This window comes from Argopecten irradians, chromosome 3, assembly GCF_041381155.1.
Source record: "Argopecten irradians isolate NY chromosome 3, Ai_NY, whole genome shotgun sequence".
NCBI lineage: Eukaryota > Metazoa > Mollusca > Bivalvia > Pectinida > Pectinidae > Argopecten > Argopecten irradians.
The window spans coordinates 9246659-9266239 of NC_091136.1; the positions used below are offsets into that span (position 1 = coordinate 9246659).

A 19581-nucleotide genomic window follows, 5' to 3' on the forward strand; every position below is an offset into this window, starting at 1 on the left:
GTGTTTAAAAAGAAAGATGAAGAAAATTGAAGCTCCCCCAATCAGAGTCAATCGAGCGATTAATGTCAAATGCGCCCTCATTTTCCTGTTGTCTTTCTGAAAACGAAGGACAATATGTTTAATTCATTGCGATATATTTAACCTTAAGGGTACATGTATATACATCTTTCTTGAGACCTACTTTGAAAAAGGTAAGGACCAAGTACAGTGTAAGCAATAAAATTATACCTGTGTTAATACATTGTACTTTCACAGATATTTCAATTTATTATTTGATAATTTTTCTCCTGCATCCCACTCCCCTCGCTTTGAAAATTTGGAAGAAAAAAGAAACAGACACCCATTTGATATTTTTGAATGTTAGGTTTGCTTATCGCTTCATTGACTACAATATGTCTGCCAGTAAAAGGAGATTCACTTGGAATACTGGCCATGTTTGCACTCACCTTTTTGTTTTCCCGTTAAAACTTTTCTTGACTCAGATAAATCACAAAGAAAACTCTTCCACACTTCTGTTTATGGAAGATTCTAGAATACCTCGGGCATTCCAATTACAGAATATGAATACAGCTAGATCATATGTAGTTGTAGCAGGCATATGTATAACACGGAAAACACGGTCTACCTGTCTATAATAAAGTCTTCGCGATCAATGAGGGTATCGTTTGATCCATTAACTCCCATTGTAAATCAAGGTCATTTTAAAGCATACCTTTAAACATGGCACAGAAACGCAGTAATCATCATGTTTACGGTTGTCTTTTGTATCCTTGTTCGGTCGGTGTATTCTCCATTTGCCCATTTTTTAGAGAACAAAGGAAAATATCGGTATAGGAGAACAATGGAAAACCAATAATAGTCAGTTCCATATTAATTTTTACCTGTGGTTACATGTGTTCCTTTACCTGAGCTACCTACAGTTTGTCAAAAGTGGGAAAATAGATATATCTATATACAAACATGCATAATTTTACAAGAGATATTTGATGTTACGTCTTTATAGATTTCACCATTGGAATAACAATATTCTGCTTATTACTAGATTGTAAAAAGTGGGCAAATGGAGACACAGTCCCTTGTTCTGGTATGTAAGGATAAGGACCTTTTGTTGATAACAACTATTAACATACGGTATAAGTGAATCACTATTATTAGTTTGTTTGTAAAAGTTTAATGGCCTATCGACAGTCAGGGTCTTTAAGGCCCAAGGCCCAAAAGTAAAATATAACAATAATGAATGTGTTTGTATTGGATATCGATTTGATATACTGTAAAAGTACTTATTTTAGCTGTAGTTTTATTTTAGCGTTTTTATTTCATATACACCACTGAATGTTGTAAAAAGGTATTTCTGATAACCAGCTACCACATTGCGCTCATTTATATCCGTCCTCATCAATTATAATTTACAGATTTCCGCATTTGCGCTAAAATTTGACTTGATCAAAATTAGTATATTCTTTTCTTTAAAGAATACGACATATCGATAAATCACTAAAACTTCGAGTTACTTGAAGATGTAAACATCAGTCAAAATACATTGCTTTCTATGCATTGCAAAACGTGTTTTGATTCCATCATAAATTTTGAGACTATTCTTCTTTCACACTACCAGTTATAAGTATAACCATATTGTTTTCGTTTCGATTACATTGTAATTTTCATTTTCATTTCATCTTTAAATGTTAACTGCATCCAAGATAGACATCTCAAAAACAGGGAACGTAATGATTCGTTTAATAATAGATTTCACGTATTCTATTATCAATGGAAGACAACTGCAGTGTCAAATTAAAGCCATTACATTATACAATTTTGGTTTGGTAATTTAACATATCTTAGAGCTTATATTAACAGGCCAGTAATACTACGTACGCACATTTCCAGGGAGTGTATAAGTAATTAAGTACGTAACGTTTAATAAATACCCAAATGATAGTCCCCCACAGGAACTTAATGTAAATATAATATTATATAAATGTAAATGTAGATATAAGTGTAATAAATGACTTAAAAAGTGAGTAGAAATTGAATTTGATACTCATTGATAATTATCTTACATCAGGGTTTCCTCTGGAATGAAAAAAAAGGGGCATTGGAAATGATGTACATACAGAACATAGTAACATGGCAGATATATCCACATCTGAATGACGTTTTTTAATGTGAATAGAAATGATTTCCAGGCACTGTATAATATTAATAGATTGTAAGTACTGTAGGTAACTGTATCTATCCTTTTACTGCCATTGGTACATTTTTACGACTTGTTTCCATTGGTAATATCTACTTAGTCCTAAAACTGTACTACAATTTAGAATAAACGAATTACAGTTTATTCAAATAACCTTTTCTGAATGATATCATTGACTTTGTTTTTGAAGGTTTTTTTTGAAAATCAGCAATAATTTGAAATAAAGGTAAATACAATCATCCACCAGTTGTTCTGACTTGTTTAAAAGCATTATTCCCAGTTTCTTTTGAGTTCATGAAGTAATTTTATGCACTTTTATACTAAATTCTTTCTCCGTTTTTAGAGTGAAAAAGCAATAGGCCTTACCCTTAACCTTAGTAGCACATGTTATCATAAAAACACATTAGTTTGTGAAAAAGTAATAGGCAGAATCTGCATCATGTTGTAAGTGTGAACTCTAAAATGCCGTTAACACAGATCAACCATAAAATTAGCCTTCTACTACAGAGAACCAAGAAACAAAATTAGCTGTGTGCAGAATAGGGTTACTCATCGGAAGTATGACTTTAAAAAACGTATTCACTTACATAAATGCATTGCCTTTAACAATGAGATTTACTTTTAAATTGATTTAAATATATACACTCCATCGTTCTGATGAAATAAAGATGTGAATTATCATACATATCATATCCCTTTTTAATGTACAGACACATGGGGAGTAACTCTGATATTCCAAGACAATTCGAAATATGTTACACACGTTATCATCTGGAAATTAATGTTTTATTTTATCCCATTTTCAAAGAGAAATTTATTACATATAAGAAATAAGAAATATATATATCAATAAATGTAGATATGTAAATATGAAATTAATATTTAGTTTACTGGTGATTCAAAGAATAAATTTGATTGGTTCTTATTATACATCTAATTGTTAATTTAATCTTATAATGAAAAGAACGTTTTTATTCGAAAACTGTCATGGAAAGTGAAAGTCATAGATTTGATATAAATGGTATTTGACGAATGAAATTTAATAGACTATATATGTATAATGTTGTATTTCAACAAAACGCTGTAAGTACCAACTTGACGAGTCATATAATCATATAGACTTTTTTTTAGGTTGAATAATAAATATTTTCTAAAATTAACACTTTTGAAATTCTTTATACTTTGATGTCGAACTTCATTTTCAAATAAAGTGTTTCAAAAATTTCCGATTAATTGTTTCAAAAATAATAATTATGTTGACAATTTCTTTTTAGAGCACAATATGATTCGTGGTAAATATGACGGAAATGATTCATCAAGTTATGAGTGCAAATAATAATGCCCTGTAACGCCTTATTAGTACTTCTAAATCGCTATGCTTTAGATACATACCTTACTAACAGCTGCACCCAGATTTAAAGAAGTAATTATATTATATATTACATATATTGTGTTCTTAATTAATAAAGAAAAGAAAAAAAGTAGAATCGCTTATACTTCCTAAAAAACATGTTTATTTTTATTCCAAATCACTCGAACAGAAATGTTATATTTTCATGCGATAGATGGCATAATAAATGAAAATTGATTCCCCTCCGGGATTCATGATATGTAAAGGTATGGTAAATGAATTGTCAAACTTAAGGTTTCGAATGTTTGTAACATATTAAGATACAATTATTCTAAATTCGTCAAGGTTAACTCATATTACTTTTCTGATGCTTTCGAAACAAACTGAATTTAAAAAATTAAATGACGTGGCATTTGCTTAATTGATACGATTGTCCGATAGACGCAACATCCGATGCTTTAGTTATTTTCCCAGCAAGGTCAGATGCTGTATATTCCTCGTCCCCGCGAGTGGTAACATCCGATGTTTATATCATAACTTCCCACTTAGGAATTATGGTAATGTTTCCTTGTTGGTTGCTCGTCTCTGATGGTGAGAAGCCTTGTTGTATATGAATAGAGTGTCGTGGTTTTTATACCAGAATTTCCGTACTTTTGCTGTAAGTCGATGTCATGTACATCATCCTATAAGAAAAACAGACTTGTTTTTTTATTATTTCTTACTGATATCAATGATGTCCATATACTTCAAACTTGTTTAACACTTCAACTTTCAGTAATTTCATCAAAAACATACACGTTTTGTTTCGTGTGATATATTTATTTAAGAAAAAAGTCTGTATATGATATGGAGATGAACTAAACCAGGATGCAATCAGTGTTAAATGATATTGAAGTGTTGGTCATTAATTTATACAGCATTAAATCTAATCATTTATCATAGTATATTTTAATCACAATCTAAGGTTGAAGTGCAGCAGTTTCTAACGAACAAAAACACAATAAATTCAGCAAAATTAAAAAGAGAAAGCCAGGTGAATAAAAGTAGGTTAGATAAAATAAAAATCAATCAACGGAATAAGGTATACTTACTTTGAATTGGGATACACTGTTTCGACATTCTTCTTCTCTGAAATGGAAGAACATTAAAGGGTTTTCACGTTTATGAAACCATGTTAAGGTAATTCTTCATTTCATATTTTATCAAGAAATAGCTATAGTCTACAAAACCAAAATTATGGTCCGTTTATGATAATGAATGTTGCTTGTACAGGAAGAGATTTCGAGGGGTCTTAAGAACTAAAGAAAACGGTTAGTGTGTTATATATAAACAAACACAATAATTATAGCTACAAAATCAAGCTGTTATCTAATGCAATTGAAGTAATATTATTTAAACAAAATTCAACTAAAATATCGATTTCTACGGATATTCCTGAAAATGTGCAGTATAGAGGCAGGTGACACAGAATGGTAAACGTTCTTTATTCGTCAGCGACATCGGCAGTCGTAACTTATCCTTAATTATGTCATTATGTTCTGTGTACAAGTACAATATTAAACTTATCATTTGCCCCATGAATTTATAGAATAAAGATCTATTAAGTTTTTCATTATGATGTATTCACCCAATAAAAAAACTTTAAAATATGTCACACAACGATAAATTCTATGTGTGAAATTTACATTTGCATTGAACTTATACACAATTTTAATGTATAATTGGGAAAAAATAATATATCTTTGTGTTTGTTAAATACTTCTTCAAAAAGGTATCCATAACACATGAACAAGTTTTCATTTTCGAATTGAAATAAAGACAGTGAAATTCTAACTAATATACACAGGCCTGTAGGCTTAGTCGATATAGCTTTACTAATATAAGAGGTGACTGAGGGTATATGAGTCAGAGAGTTTTCCTATGGAAATTCTCACAAAATTTTCTATAATAAATCGTCAGAACGTCCGTCCCTATATGCACTCCACACTTCAAGTGCCCTAATTACAATAGCCTGTTGTACAGAGATATTACACATATTGTTTTAAGTAGATGTACTCCACTCGTGCCGTTCACTTATGAAATTTACAATAAACATAGTGATGTCATTTACATCATTCCAGTATAAAAATTAATGTAAAGTTGATAATGATAATATGATACAATGAAGATACTCTTATTTTTGTGTTTTAGTTTGTCTTACTACACAATACAACAGTAAAATAACTTTTTTTATTTTGTAACGAATTAAATTGCTTATCATCATCTAACAATTATTAATATTTTTAAACTAGCGTAGTATGTCCCTTTATGTCAATTGCAAAGATAATGTTATTAATACCTCCTCATAGTTTCTTTTCAGACAAAGACGTAGAAAGTTCCTAAACAATGTAAATCCACATAAATATGTTTACATTTTCCAAAGATGAAAACTATAGAAACGTTTTAAGGTCAATATCGTGATCTCACCATCAAAATCTGCGTTACATTTCGTGATATAAGTTCTAACGCCTTTGCTGGTCCGAGATATAATGTCGACTTTCAATGTTCGCCACCCTAGTCGTAATAACCCAATATTTCGCCACCATAGTCGTAATAACCCAATATTTCGCCACCCTAGTCGTAATATCCCTATATTTCGCCACCCTAGTCGTAATAATCCAATATTTCGCCACCCTAGTCGTAATAACCCAATATTTCGCCACCCTAGTCGTAATAACCCAATATTTCGCCACCCTAGTCGTAATAACCCAATATTTCGCCACCCTAGTCGTAATAACCCAATATTTCGCCACCCTAGTCGTAATAACCCAATATTTCGCCACCCTAGTCGTAATAACCCAATATTTCGCCACCCTAGTCGTAATAACCCAATATTTCGCCACCCTAGTCGTAATAACCCAATATTTCGCCACCCTAGTCGTAATAACCCAATATTTCGCCACCCTAGTCGTAATAACCCAATATTTCGCCACCCTAGTCGTAATAACCCAATATTAACCCACATCTGTATGATTGCTATCGTCAATCCTCCTGGTTCTGATATTATTTCCCATGAATATCGGTCGATAAATTTTATAAGTGGCTTGTATGTTGCTCTTAATTTGAACTTGGATGTTCATTTCTTGATTTGAAAGTAGACTTTTAGTTTAAAATGTTTATTGACTTAGTAACACTGATAAATCATTTTTTGCGAGTTGCCCGGATTTTTATATGGAGACGACTATGTTGCTAAATCATGTAAATTTACAAATTGTCATCATTGTTTAATAACCTCTAAAATTTAAGAAAAAAATCAAGAATTTCTTTTTCTGAATATGATGATACTTACTGCGTGTCCTCCTTACAATGATGATCACCAGGACAATGATACAACAGAATATCACACACGCTACCACTATTAGGACAACTATCGCTTCCTGATTGGCTGAAATATCACCAGCTGTAACAGATACAATAATCATACAATCATTCTATTGGACAGACAATTAAATCGCTTCCTAAATTTACTGAAATATCACCAGCTGTAACAGATACAATAATCATACAATCATTCTTTTGGATAGACAATTAAATTGCTTCCTAAATTTACTGAAATGTCACCAGCTGTAAGACTTGAAATAGTCATACAGTCACACTATTGGGTAGATATTTAACCAGTTCTTACACCATGTTTTTATTTTGAATTTGAAATTGATGATAAATCAACTCGACATTTGTGTTTACTTGGTAAGCTTTGTACCACCGATTTTATAAAAGTAATATCCTCTAAACCCGTTTCACTTTAAAACATCGCGAATCAAGTAAAAGTGGAATAAGAAGAGATCACATTGAAAATAAAAGAGATCAAATGTATAATGACTATAAGGATTAAGATAAAAACACATCTCCATCTTCCTCCTATATATTTCAGGTAAGTAAAATTGAAATAAGAGAGATCGACAGATAAGATCCTTTATCGATAAGTATGTATCTATATGCCCTGGCCATATTATCATCATCATATACGTTTTAATAGACTTAAATGACGGATTTAAAATTCTTTGTCTTTTAACATTGTTCCGTTCATAATAGTTTGTAGGTGAGTATAGCACATTTACAATGCTATGAGTTGCTTGCCATTGTAAATGAAGAAAAATACGTTTAGAAAGTTATCGTCGTATTTTTCCCCGACCTTTTAGTGATACTTCTTTCAACACATTAAATGATATTGAAAATAAAAGACATGTTTCACAATGTATAATGTTTAAATATACTATAAGGGGTTTGTATTACATGCTGAGAATAAAAACACATCTTCCATCTTCTTTAGGTATTAAGGGTTGTATTTCTATATAATGTATAGTCAGTATACTTAAACTTATACATGATGCACTATTACTTACAATCAACTGGTGGGCTGCTACCAAGCTCTTTGTTAATATATGTTGTTTCTGCACGTGTCGTGGTAATATCGATTATGACGTCATCAATATCATTATTGTCGTTAAGTATTTTTACTGTTGTTGGTGGTGCACGTCTGGTAGATATAATAATGTCTTCGTCTCCTGATCCATCGCCAGAATACTCAATGTCATCAGGTGTTGATGTAGATGAACTGTTGTGATAAAAATTGAAATTAATAATGACAGCAAACAGTCTTCTATTGTAAAGTCTTACGCTATATGGAATTGATTATTGGATTATAAGGTACATGCGTCGTAATTTTGTTTTTAAGGGTACAAAAAACAAACAATAACGAACAAGACGAACCAAAATATAACATAAAAACTATCTTGTCCTGGAGGTGGTTCTAAGTGTAGTATTAACGGTAAGTAAACAACATTTGCGCATCTTTTTTGGTTTGATTAGTTTAACGTCCTATTAACAGCCAGGGTCATTTAAGGACGTGCCAAGTTTGTTGGTGGAGGAAAGCCGGAGTACCCGGAGAAAAACCACCGACCAGCGGCCAGTACCTGGCAACTGCCCCACATGGGATTCGAACTCGCGACCCAGAGGTGGAGGGCATGTGGTAATATATCGGTACATCTTAACCACTCGGCCACCGCGGCCCCTATTTGCGAATCTCCAAAAATAACAAACTAGTGTTACATTCTTATTTCTAACATTAAAAACTATTTTGGTGTAGGTATGTAGCTTTGAACCAGAATATATACAGAGGTTGGATATTCAGATATTCAATATGAAGGAATCTGTAATGTTTTGTTCTATTTGATATAGTTACGCTGTGTTAGCTTTATCTTTCTGTTGAAGAAATGGAATATGCCTAAATATTTCCAATGATATTAGTAATGTTCGAGTTCAGCATTATATTTAGATAAATCAGATTTCATAAATTAACGAATGTCTTATAACATCTGCATTTTTATCAAAAAAACTTTAAATACATAGCTGAACTCTGAAATATTCAGAATTTTAGTGGTGCGAGTGGTATAGTATGTAGAATGACAATAGACCTTATATCATGTCGACAGCACTATGAGTCATAAACACTTCTTACAAGTGTCCGATATGACATGTGTATGCAATGATATCATCCCATACGTATACTATATCTGTGAGATTAGAGAAGAAATATTTTCTATCTTAAAGTAGTGCAATCATAAAATTCATAATGAAGTTATATGTTTAAGGAGTTTAATATCCTAATTACAGCCATGGTCTTGTAAGGACGTGCCAGGTTTCTTGGTAGAGGAAATCAAGAAAACCCGGAGAAAAACCACCAACCTGTGGCCAGTACCTTGCAACTGCCTCATATGGGATTCGAACTTGCGATCTAGAGGTGAAGAGCTTGTGGTAATGTGTCTAGATATCTTCATCGCGGCCCCCATTTATGTTACAAATAAAACCACAGTGCCCGATAAACATATACGCTAATGTGACAAATGATGAAATATACACATCGTATACTAATACAGGAAACATTAAAAAGATTGATGGAACCATGTCGTAATTACATAGCATGAATTAAACACTGTCAAAATATTATATTTTACTCAAACAGTGACGTCGTCACAAGATATAGTAGACATGAAGGTATGACCAATATTGAATCAAGAAAGCGGAAATTAATACACAAACCACGCCTGTACGTCTATGAAAACTGCAAATATACACTTTAAAACTACTCATCTATACGCCTGCATCTTTGTAGTGTCATGGCCAGTGAATACATTCGACCCCCGATTTCTCGAATCAAACTTAACAGCCTAAAACGGATTTAAGTTAGTGCTTAAAATATTTACATGCGTTTCAGAAGGAGAAAACTGAAGTTTTTTGCTTTAAGTAATTGTTTTTTGTTTCGTGGTTTTATTTCCGAGAATGTTAACAACAGCATATGTGTTATAATTTTTCATTTTACATATTTATAAATCAACTAACTTTGAATTATTTTTTTTCTTAACAACTTACAGTTTCAAGGAAAAACGTAAATAGCGTAGTATTTCCAAAATGGCGATATGTCGATGATCAATCTGATTATAGTATCGCTCCCTTTGATAGAGGATCTGACAACATTCCAGTAGAGGTCACATTCTGGTAAACTTTACAATTTATGTACTTCATTTCAATTGCATCATATATATCAAATATCATTGAGTCACAGCACACATGTGTATGTAATTATATTGTGTTCTGTAGTCTATGGTCATATGTACGCGAAAATGATTCTGTCACCAAAACGTCGCACCTAATGGGTGATTTCTAGGTTCAAAATCAAATTTTATTATATAGAAAAATCCTAGTATATAACATAATATTAAGTGCCCTCACACAGGAGGAGAATCAGTCAACACAGCGATATGTACTTTACATACATTAAATTCTTTAATAATGCTTTATTAATACAAAATTATAAATAATCATTGTACACATGAATAACTCCCAACTACAGGAAACATATGATTTCCAAAGAATATCCTATCAATGTAAAATTGCTGAGTGAATTTGCGACCTGCGTTTTGATCCTATTCTAAAAGCAAATTGTACTGAATATCTTCTCTTTATGCAAAATTTGCATTAAGAATAGGACCAAAAACTCGGGTCGCAAATTCATTCAGCAATTTTACTTTGACAGAATAATTCACTTTATAGTGAAAAAATAAAGTGATAGGAGAACAAAGTACAATGGCTGATGATTTGACCCTAATGGGTATTGTCAGATCTTCTAGTGGGAATAAGGAGTTATTCTAATCAGATTTGTCATTGACCACACTCGTAATTGAGAGAAAATTGTATTTGAGGAATCAGGTAATTCTATCATCGTGATGACAATGCAACTTACCAAATGCTTTAAATGCCGACAGTAAGAAATCGTGAAAATGAATTGGCGCGAAATGATTTCAAATCCAGGTAAAGTAGTACCTGATAGGTCGATATCGCCAAATAAATAGTCGTGAAATTACTTCAAATCTAGGTAGAGAAGTGCTTGATAGGTCGATATCGCCAAATAAATAGTCGTGAAAATACTTCAAATGAAGGTAAAGTAGTGCTGATAGGTCGATATCGCCAAATTAATTGTCGTGAAAATACTTCAAATCCAGGTAGAGTAGTGCTTGATAGGTTGATATCGCCAAATAAATAGTCGTGAAATTACTTCAAATCCAAGTAAAGTAGTATCTGATAGGTCGATATCGCCAAATAAATAGTCGTGAAAATACTTCAAATAAAGGTAAAGTAGTGCTGATAGGTCGATATCGCCAAATAGATAGTCGTGGAGAAGTTGAAATTCGTGAAAACACGAACATAAATCGCACAGTTACAGTAAAGCCACACTTAAAATTCAAGGTCGGGCAATGGTCTTCAATTGTTTTGAGCAATAATCCTATTTCCCTCTTACATGAAAACTGTTTTTTCCTGGTACAGTTTTAACTGTTACTAAAAATAGCAAACAATGGTCAGACACACTACACAATTCAACATCTGATCAGATTTTTGTTCACTCTCTGGGAATTTCTTTTTCCTAAAATGCATGTTACAGAAATATATGTTAGTGGGAGTATGTTTCTGTTTTCCAAAATAAATAAATAAATAAATAAATAAATGTTTAATTTTTAGCAAAATAAAACAATCATGATGAGCTGAAACTTAATATAGAGTTTTGTATATATTTTCCAACTCATTTAAAAGATCTGAGGCAACAAAAATGTAAAGTTTACGTACACCAATGTAATAAACAAGTATGGAGACAAATTTTACATCTAGAGACGTACAGGAGGGCACATATATCTAGACCTATTTCATCAATATTCCTTAATTTTAAGGAATTTCTTAACTTAAAACTCTCCATGGAAACTTTTACAGAAGTTAAGGGACCTATCCTTAACTGTCTAATGCTTTGCTATGGAGAATATTAAGAAAAGGAATTTCTTAATATTAGGAATGTGGAAGAAACTGTGCCTATTTGCATCGGGATAGGTAGGGATATCAATCTTGAAACTCATATCATTCTTTGTCAAACGTCACCATGTTTTCTCATCTGCTCGAGAGGCATCGAAAGATGCTAGGTAAACAAAATGAAGAGAAGCGAAGGGCATTTTCATCGACCGTCTCCGGTAACATTATCGTTAGGACATATTTACATAATAAATACAAGTTTCAAAATGGTAAAATGAGAGATTGCTTATTTTCTTGTATAGTATATAGAAATTAACATCAAAATAATGTATATTTTGGAAATGTCCGCAGAACTCCATAGTGCTAAATGAACTTAAATTATTGAGATGTCTTACCAATGACAGAGAAATCCCAGGAAACAAACAACTAGGAATTGAACGTTCATCTTGAGTTCTGAAACAGAAAAGAAACTAACAGACAGAAACTGTTACTGTAGAATTTACCATTCAGTAACGGCGCATGCGCTAAGTGTTGTTTATCCGCTAACAGCGCGTCACAAAATCCGGAAACACTACAGCGTCATAACCGGAAACTGATGCTTAGAATACACTAGACATAGTGTACAAACTGGTAGTATTCTAAGTGAAACGTGTAGGCAATCAATGTTATGAAGCCACGGGATAAATAAAATTCGAAATGACGTAACAACATGCTTTTATATCTTTAAGGTGAAAAGGTACATATTTTTTCGTGTTGTACTTAAATGATATCAAATAGATATTACACTTTATCGCTTTACTGAAGAATATATTGTATACAAATTACTTTTTGGAGATCAAAATCTACATAAATTTGCACACCATTCTAAATATGAATTTAATCTATGATCGTTGAATTGAGTTCTTATCTAAACGAAAATATCACAGGAATTAATGAAGACTGAAGACTATGAAATTATTAAGGTATAATGATTTTTTATTGATTTTTTATTTTATATCCTTAACTATAACTATAACGGAAGAATATACAAAGTTTCAAATATTATATTAATATATTAATCATAGTCTTAATATTACTGACCAAAGAATGCTTATTGATCAACTGGATTATGCTAAAATAATACACTTTAAAGATGAAGATTTTAACGAATTCGCTTTTATTAGTTATTTCTCTTTAAAGAATGATAGTGGAAGCAAAATGATTTAACGCCAAAATCGGAACCCTTTTCTCCTAGAATGGTTAATTTACCGATTTTGGTGTAAAAACATCAACTACTTGATGACAAGTAGCGATTTAAAAAGATTCACTCTATACTGTATATTTCAACACCTACCTTTACATGTAGACAATTCAATAGGTCACAGTCCAAACCCTAGTTGTAGATGTTGCAGGTGGTAATTGTCTCCCCGTCGATATATCTAATAAAACACGATTTGTCTAATGTTTGCAGGAAACTCTTCAAATAGAAAAAAAATCGAAAGCAATCCTCGAAACTGCAGTATGCTTAAAATGTAAATCGTTAGTCAAGTCCTCTCCAAAGAAGTTCTAATACTCTCCCCATTAGGATAATGATCTAGTGATCTGCAAACGTGGCTTCTTAATTCTAAATGGAGACGAAATAGTATACAGAGCTGTAAGAATCATTTCCGTGATGTAACAGTCATTTCGCCCATAAATCACAATAGAGCTACAAGCAGATTTATGGTAGGACGAAATGTTGAGGAACTAGTTGATGTAGCAAGATTGAGAAAATGCTTAAACTGAAGTACGCGAAGTGTAAAAGTCATCAGAACTTCAATGAAACAAAGTTAGAATATGGATTTGTATTTAGATTATAATCATTTTACATCAATTATAAGAAAATAAAAATAACAAATGCACTTATCATTGTCAATTTATTCAAATACATGGCAACAAACTGTCAATAAATCCAACACTACCAATACAAGCTAAAATATCATAATAGGTTAGAATGATCAAATGACATTTAATGATCATCCACATACAAATAAAACAGAATTTATCTAAATAAAAAAGAAAACCTAATCATAAAATGACTTGCTTTATCACATTAGATTAGAAGATTTTAATGCATTCAATAAATTGAATCAAAACAATGTTACAGTACATCGACTACACGAGAACATTATACCTCTGTAACATAAAATATCGTTACGAAATAAATGGCTACAAAATGACGTTAGGATAATAATCAAAAACAAAAATTGCACATTTTGCATTAGCTTACTGTATTATGGTCACTGAGTGTTCATACATAACTAATATCATTTCATATTTCGTTACATGTAAAGAAAATCAAAATTGATACAATTTAAACAATTTTATATGCAAGCAAAATACTTCACATGTGAAAAGAGCATTACCTAAAGTTGAGGTCAATTTAACATTAATAAATATCATGTCAAATTGTGAAATTCAGGAAGCTACTGAAAACAATTTTGAGCTAAACCTGAACTGTAGAATTTAAAAGAAAAAGAAAGTTTAAAATATTGGGGAAAGTGAAAGCTGTAGCTGTTATGTTGGATAAATGACCTACTCCTGTAATCTACCTCTGAAACTCAGTTTAGCACTGCTAAACAACTTACATTGGAGAGGAGATAAGGGAAAGTGTAGAATCCCATGGAATGATCATATACATTGTCCTCTTTTCTATCAATATACAAATCAAGGACAACAGCCTTTAATCAAAATTATATCGTAGTTATAACAAAATAATTACACATTCGATATTCACTGAGTTACATAGATATTGACCCTCCTGTCAGAGCCAATATTTATACCAACTTCGTTCACCTCCCTCCAAGGTCAATTGACTATGGCTCTAGACACATTACGTTACATTAGTTAATACTGACGTGTGCCTCAAGTAAAAGGCAATGCCTGAAATATACTTACACGTACCTGCCAATCTGAAAACACCCAACTTTGACTTGTTTTACCTGATAATGTGCATTACTGCCTCCTAACCTCCTCAACTTTGACTTATGGCAATTAAACTTTTATAAGAGGCTTTCAGCGCAAACCAATGTATCCGTTATGACTACGTTATGACAATGATAAAACAATTAAGGAATGACTAATTTTATACACCTTTATACAAGTATACAACTCAATGTAGCTCAAGTCAAATTCAGCATGAACTGCTTCAGTTCTCCTAACCTATTTAGGTACGTTTGTCATTAAACAAACCCGTATAACGGTATAATTGCAGTGACTCCTTATATTTAAATATATATATATTATATAATTTGCATATGTACCATTAGTCCCCAACAAATAGGAACTTGCGCAAGTCTACCATAAAACTTTCCAAAATGTATAACTTTTTTTACCACAATAGGCGGTGTTATTCAACTCTCAGGACATTGAATAAACACTGCAGCTGTTGATTAACAATTTGTTTATACCACACGTGGGTATACCACACGTGGTATAAACCCTGTACGCATTCTGATTGGCTGACACGGTGAACTTTGACCGAACTTCTTATTTCTCAGTGTCACGTCATCATTGTCAACGTCACCAATAATCAAATGACGTCATTCTATGTTGTGATCGCCGCCTGACGTCCAAAACTGCTGTTTGAAAGTGTAATCGTCGTGGTCGTGGTGTCAAAATACGTGACATTTTCATACATATTAAATTGACCTTTAGTACTAATAATACATCTTTACGGACAAATTTTTTTCTGATGAGTTTCGTAGATTTAACGTGTATGAAACGAACTTGATCTTGATGGTACTATGGCTTGCTGATTATCTGGCGGAAAATATTGACGATGCCGTGTCGTGCGAATGCTTTTACATGTATACATGTAGTCCTACATTGAGTTTTATTTTCTGGAAGCAAATATGAAGATTTGAACTCAATAAGACGTTATAGGAGTATTATTTCACCCGAAAGATGTTCCCAATTAGAAGAATTTGATATCGATGGATTATCTATCAAACTATTACTTTTGAATACTAATTAGTGTCTTTTTGCTGATAAAAATATTACTACACCTTATTTGCATATTTCAGTAAACACACGTTAATGTATCGTGCCGTATTTCTATCGACTAAAAACGAATATGATTGTGGTAGAAACAGGTCACACTACTCGTGGTTGTAGAATATTGAATTTATTCCACACTCGTTATTTTTTAAAAGTTACAAAAGACACTCGCTAAAGCTCGTGTCTTTTGTAACTTTTAAAATAACTCACTCGTGTGGAATAAATTCAATATTCAACAACCACTCATTGTGTAACCTCTATGTATCTTTGAATTATTTTTTTTTTCAAAAATATTTTCATGGTATAACATACCAATCTCGATTAGGTGACAGTTGTACTTGAAACAAGTAGAGGCTAAGAATTCTTGAGCAATGGTATTCCCACGTAAATATGATATAGTTCATAGGAGAATGCCTTACGTTATATTTACCCTCACTATAACTGACAAAGCATCCATACTTTAAAATATTGATGATGAATACACGATACAAATTGGTATTCCTAAATTGACTTTGGCAGAAGCGCCGCTTAGTCAAACTGGTGGAACTGATTGTTATTTCGACAAATAATTGAATTTCTAAGTCTACACTGATTAACACATTAAAACACCAATGTATAAATTCCTATGCATGTATTTTGAAATAGGTTAGAAGCAATGACATGTCGCTTGACTAGAAAAAACAGGAGGCCAGTGGCAACAGCCCCTCGAGGGCTGTGGGCATTTACTTTACAATTTTGATTGGCTTTATGCCTCAGAATGTTTGTGCAAAATTTAAGCGAATTTGCTTCAATGGTGTTGAAGAAGACGAATATATAAACGGACACACGCCAACGGACAAAGGGCGATTAGAACAGGTCACTTTGAGACTGCTTCTTAGATTAGCTACCTAAAACAATTGGGCATTCTTACATTCATTAACGCATGACGACAATGCATTAGATGAGACTGCATTACGCTGCGCTGATCGTTAACTTCCCTAAGTTTGTCGTCATTCTGTCGCTGTATGTTGGCTTTTACTTGGTGGTCCTCTATATTACTTACATCTAAAAGTTCTGATTTGGCAATGTCATATTTCGATATCCCACATTCTAAAAGTTTAGCGGCTTCAGTCATTTGTCCTGTCATAAAAAAGCGGAAAGCGAAATCATCCAGTAACTTCATCTGCGACAGAGTGCAGTGTAGAACCCCCTTGTTGATGGGTTGGTCTGCAATTGGTCCATCGTAATGCGGCCCAGCGATATCTCTGACAACTACAACGTCATTGAGCTGATACATCGTGGCTTTCAAATTCATGTTGAATTGGTCGTCCAATACTTTAGCAAGAGCAAACTTTTCTTCCATACTTTCCTTATTTAAGACCTCCAACAAAAAATCTTCAAAAGACAGCAACTGGTTATCACATGCACTATCTTTATATTCTTTGAACGCTTTTTGAAACATCGAACCTACCGTTACATTGTCATTTCCTAGATATGCTTTAGCCAAAAGGATGATACTTGGAACAAACGCCTCAGTGACTGTTCTGCTTAAGTCCTTGTCCCGCTTGAAGTTAGGAATATCCGCGATTACAGGGTGCAGCATGAAAGTTTGGTTGATACCGTGTGATTCTGTCAGAAATGACAAAGTCGCTATAGGGAACAGTCTGATATGGCTTAAGCATTTAGCGATAACGCTGAAGTCTTCTTCGGAGTAGTGGTCAATCATATTGTTGTTTCGAATGAAGTAGTTGGGAAGACATTTTTCGGATACACATGATTCTAGTGAACTGAGTAGATACATTATACACCCACCACAATTATCTTCCCAAACTGTGCTGCCAATCACTTCGCATGCAAAAAACATAACAGATTTCAAGTGCACCGATTTTAACTTCGTTGTTAATTTTGTAGTGCACTCATCTACTAAAACTTTGAAAACTCTGAAGCAATATCTCTGGCGTGTAGTCAGATGTTTGATAAGCAATCTCTCTGCGTCGTGGAATACGAACTGCCACTCTACGTCTTTGAGTGGACTGCTTTCATGCGCGACTGACACTACTATACATCCAAACTCAACAACCATCTCTATGAGTGACGGAGGTGGCCATGACGTCACCCTGTCACGTGTAACCCATTCCATGGCGTCATCAGGAAGTCCATCACACCTAAATCCAGAAACCAATCGAATTTGTTGCTTTGCGATGGACATGTTTAGATTCATATGCTTCAACCAACAGACACCCTTGTTTGTGCAATTGAAGACACCGTTCTTCCAGAATACAGGATCATTTGGTATCAGCCTCGTGTAGCCAGGATGGCATTCTGCTGTGTCAAGCCGAAGGTCTATAGGCGAAATAGTCACATCTTCTTCGATGTAAACAACTGCATCCTCGTTGATTCCTGCTACAACAGGTTTATGGAACTTTTCAATAGTTCTTATTTCGTCGCCGAAGTCTTTCAAAACCCCACTGAGACGGTCATTACTACTTCCAATAAATTCAACTGTTGCTCCTTCTGTAGCAGCCAAAGTCTGTTTCTTGTTTGGAAGATCAATGATGTAGTTTGGTCGGATAAGATAGCGGATGATAAAACTGAGGTGCGGCATAGGTACACCACTCATTCCCTTGTCACAACTGTACTTGTCAACAGCTACCTGCATCAAATCTGTAAAAGAGAAAATTCGCATGCAGTGTAACTGACAAAACCTGGTGTCATTTAGAAATACAATTCATACAATTTATAGGCTACAATAGGCAAGTCCCAACCCCGGTATCACGATTTTCATTCGAATTAATAAGTTCAACAATTCATTACACAATGATGCATATTCTGTGGATAACTTGCGGATAAAATAAGGAATAAATCAGCAAATCAATTATTTTCGTGATTCAGTTAATTAAATAACAACTGTGATTGGTTGAATTTCGATATCAAACCTCCAGATCGGAGGAGTACATTCGAAATTATTTTTTCTGGAAATGGCATACAGGAATGCAAATGCCTTCCACGAATATCAAGTGTTTTTATTGATATGGATTGAACTCGGATATATGGCCAATCAGACAAAAATTACGAACATCGTCTTTTTTATCTGTCAATCCAGAAACCGAATAGGCAAAAGAAAAGAGTAGTGTTTAGTTTAGAGGAACAAAAGAAAGGTTGTAATATCAAAACAAACTACAGATATAATACTTGTGGTCGTCCATATCATAACAAACATTGTCTCTAACAATCAAGCAAAATTTCATTGAATTCTGGTCAAAGTATTTGTGATGAAAAATGGAAAGGTATGTCGGTTATCAGGTTTAAAGGCCCATTTTAGGTATCTGGGTCCAGTTTCATGAACATGTCTTAAATTTAAGGAATAATTTATCTTAAAAATCACCTTAGGAAAGCATTACGGATTTAAGGGAGCGCTCCTTAACCTAAGATTTTTCCTTATCTTCTGTAATGATTTCCTATGTAGAATTTTAAGTTAAGGGATTCCTTAAAGGGTCACTACCTTTCCGAAACGGCTTTTACTTTTTAAAATAGGAATGTAAAACGAGATCAATCATTTTGTAGAGTCGCAGATGTTATTAACTATACGTTTACTAGCACACTTATCATCACCTTCAGAACTGTTTAATTAGAATAAATAAAATGTTTATTTTCATAACGCGGGTCATTTATGTTTCCCGCCGTCGTCCTAAATGCCGCGCGGTAGTTG

At 33.2% G+C, this 19581-nt stretch overlaps 1 protein-coding gene across 1 annotated transcript; it reads right to left on the reverse strand.

Moving 5' to 3' along the window:
- Window positions 1-3685: 3685 nt before the first annotated feature.
- On the reverse strand, window positions 3686-12432 carry LOC138317502 (uncharacterized). Its single transcript, XM_069259225.1, has 5 exons — window positions 12272-12432; window positions 7928-8139; window positions 6874-6984; window positions 4637-4673; window positions 3686-4228 (listed from the first exon to the last, which is right to left on the reverse strand). The coding sequence occupies exons 1-5, from the start codon at window positions 12319-12321 to the stop codon at window positions 4177-4179; spliced, it is 462 nt and encodes a 153-aa protein (XP_069115326.1). The 5' UTR covers window positions 12322-12432; the 3' UTR covers window positions 3686-4176.
- Window positions 12433-19581: the final 7149 nt, after the last annotated feature.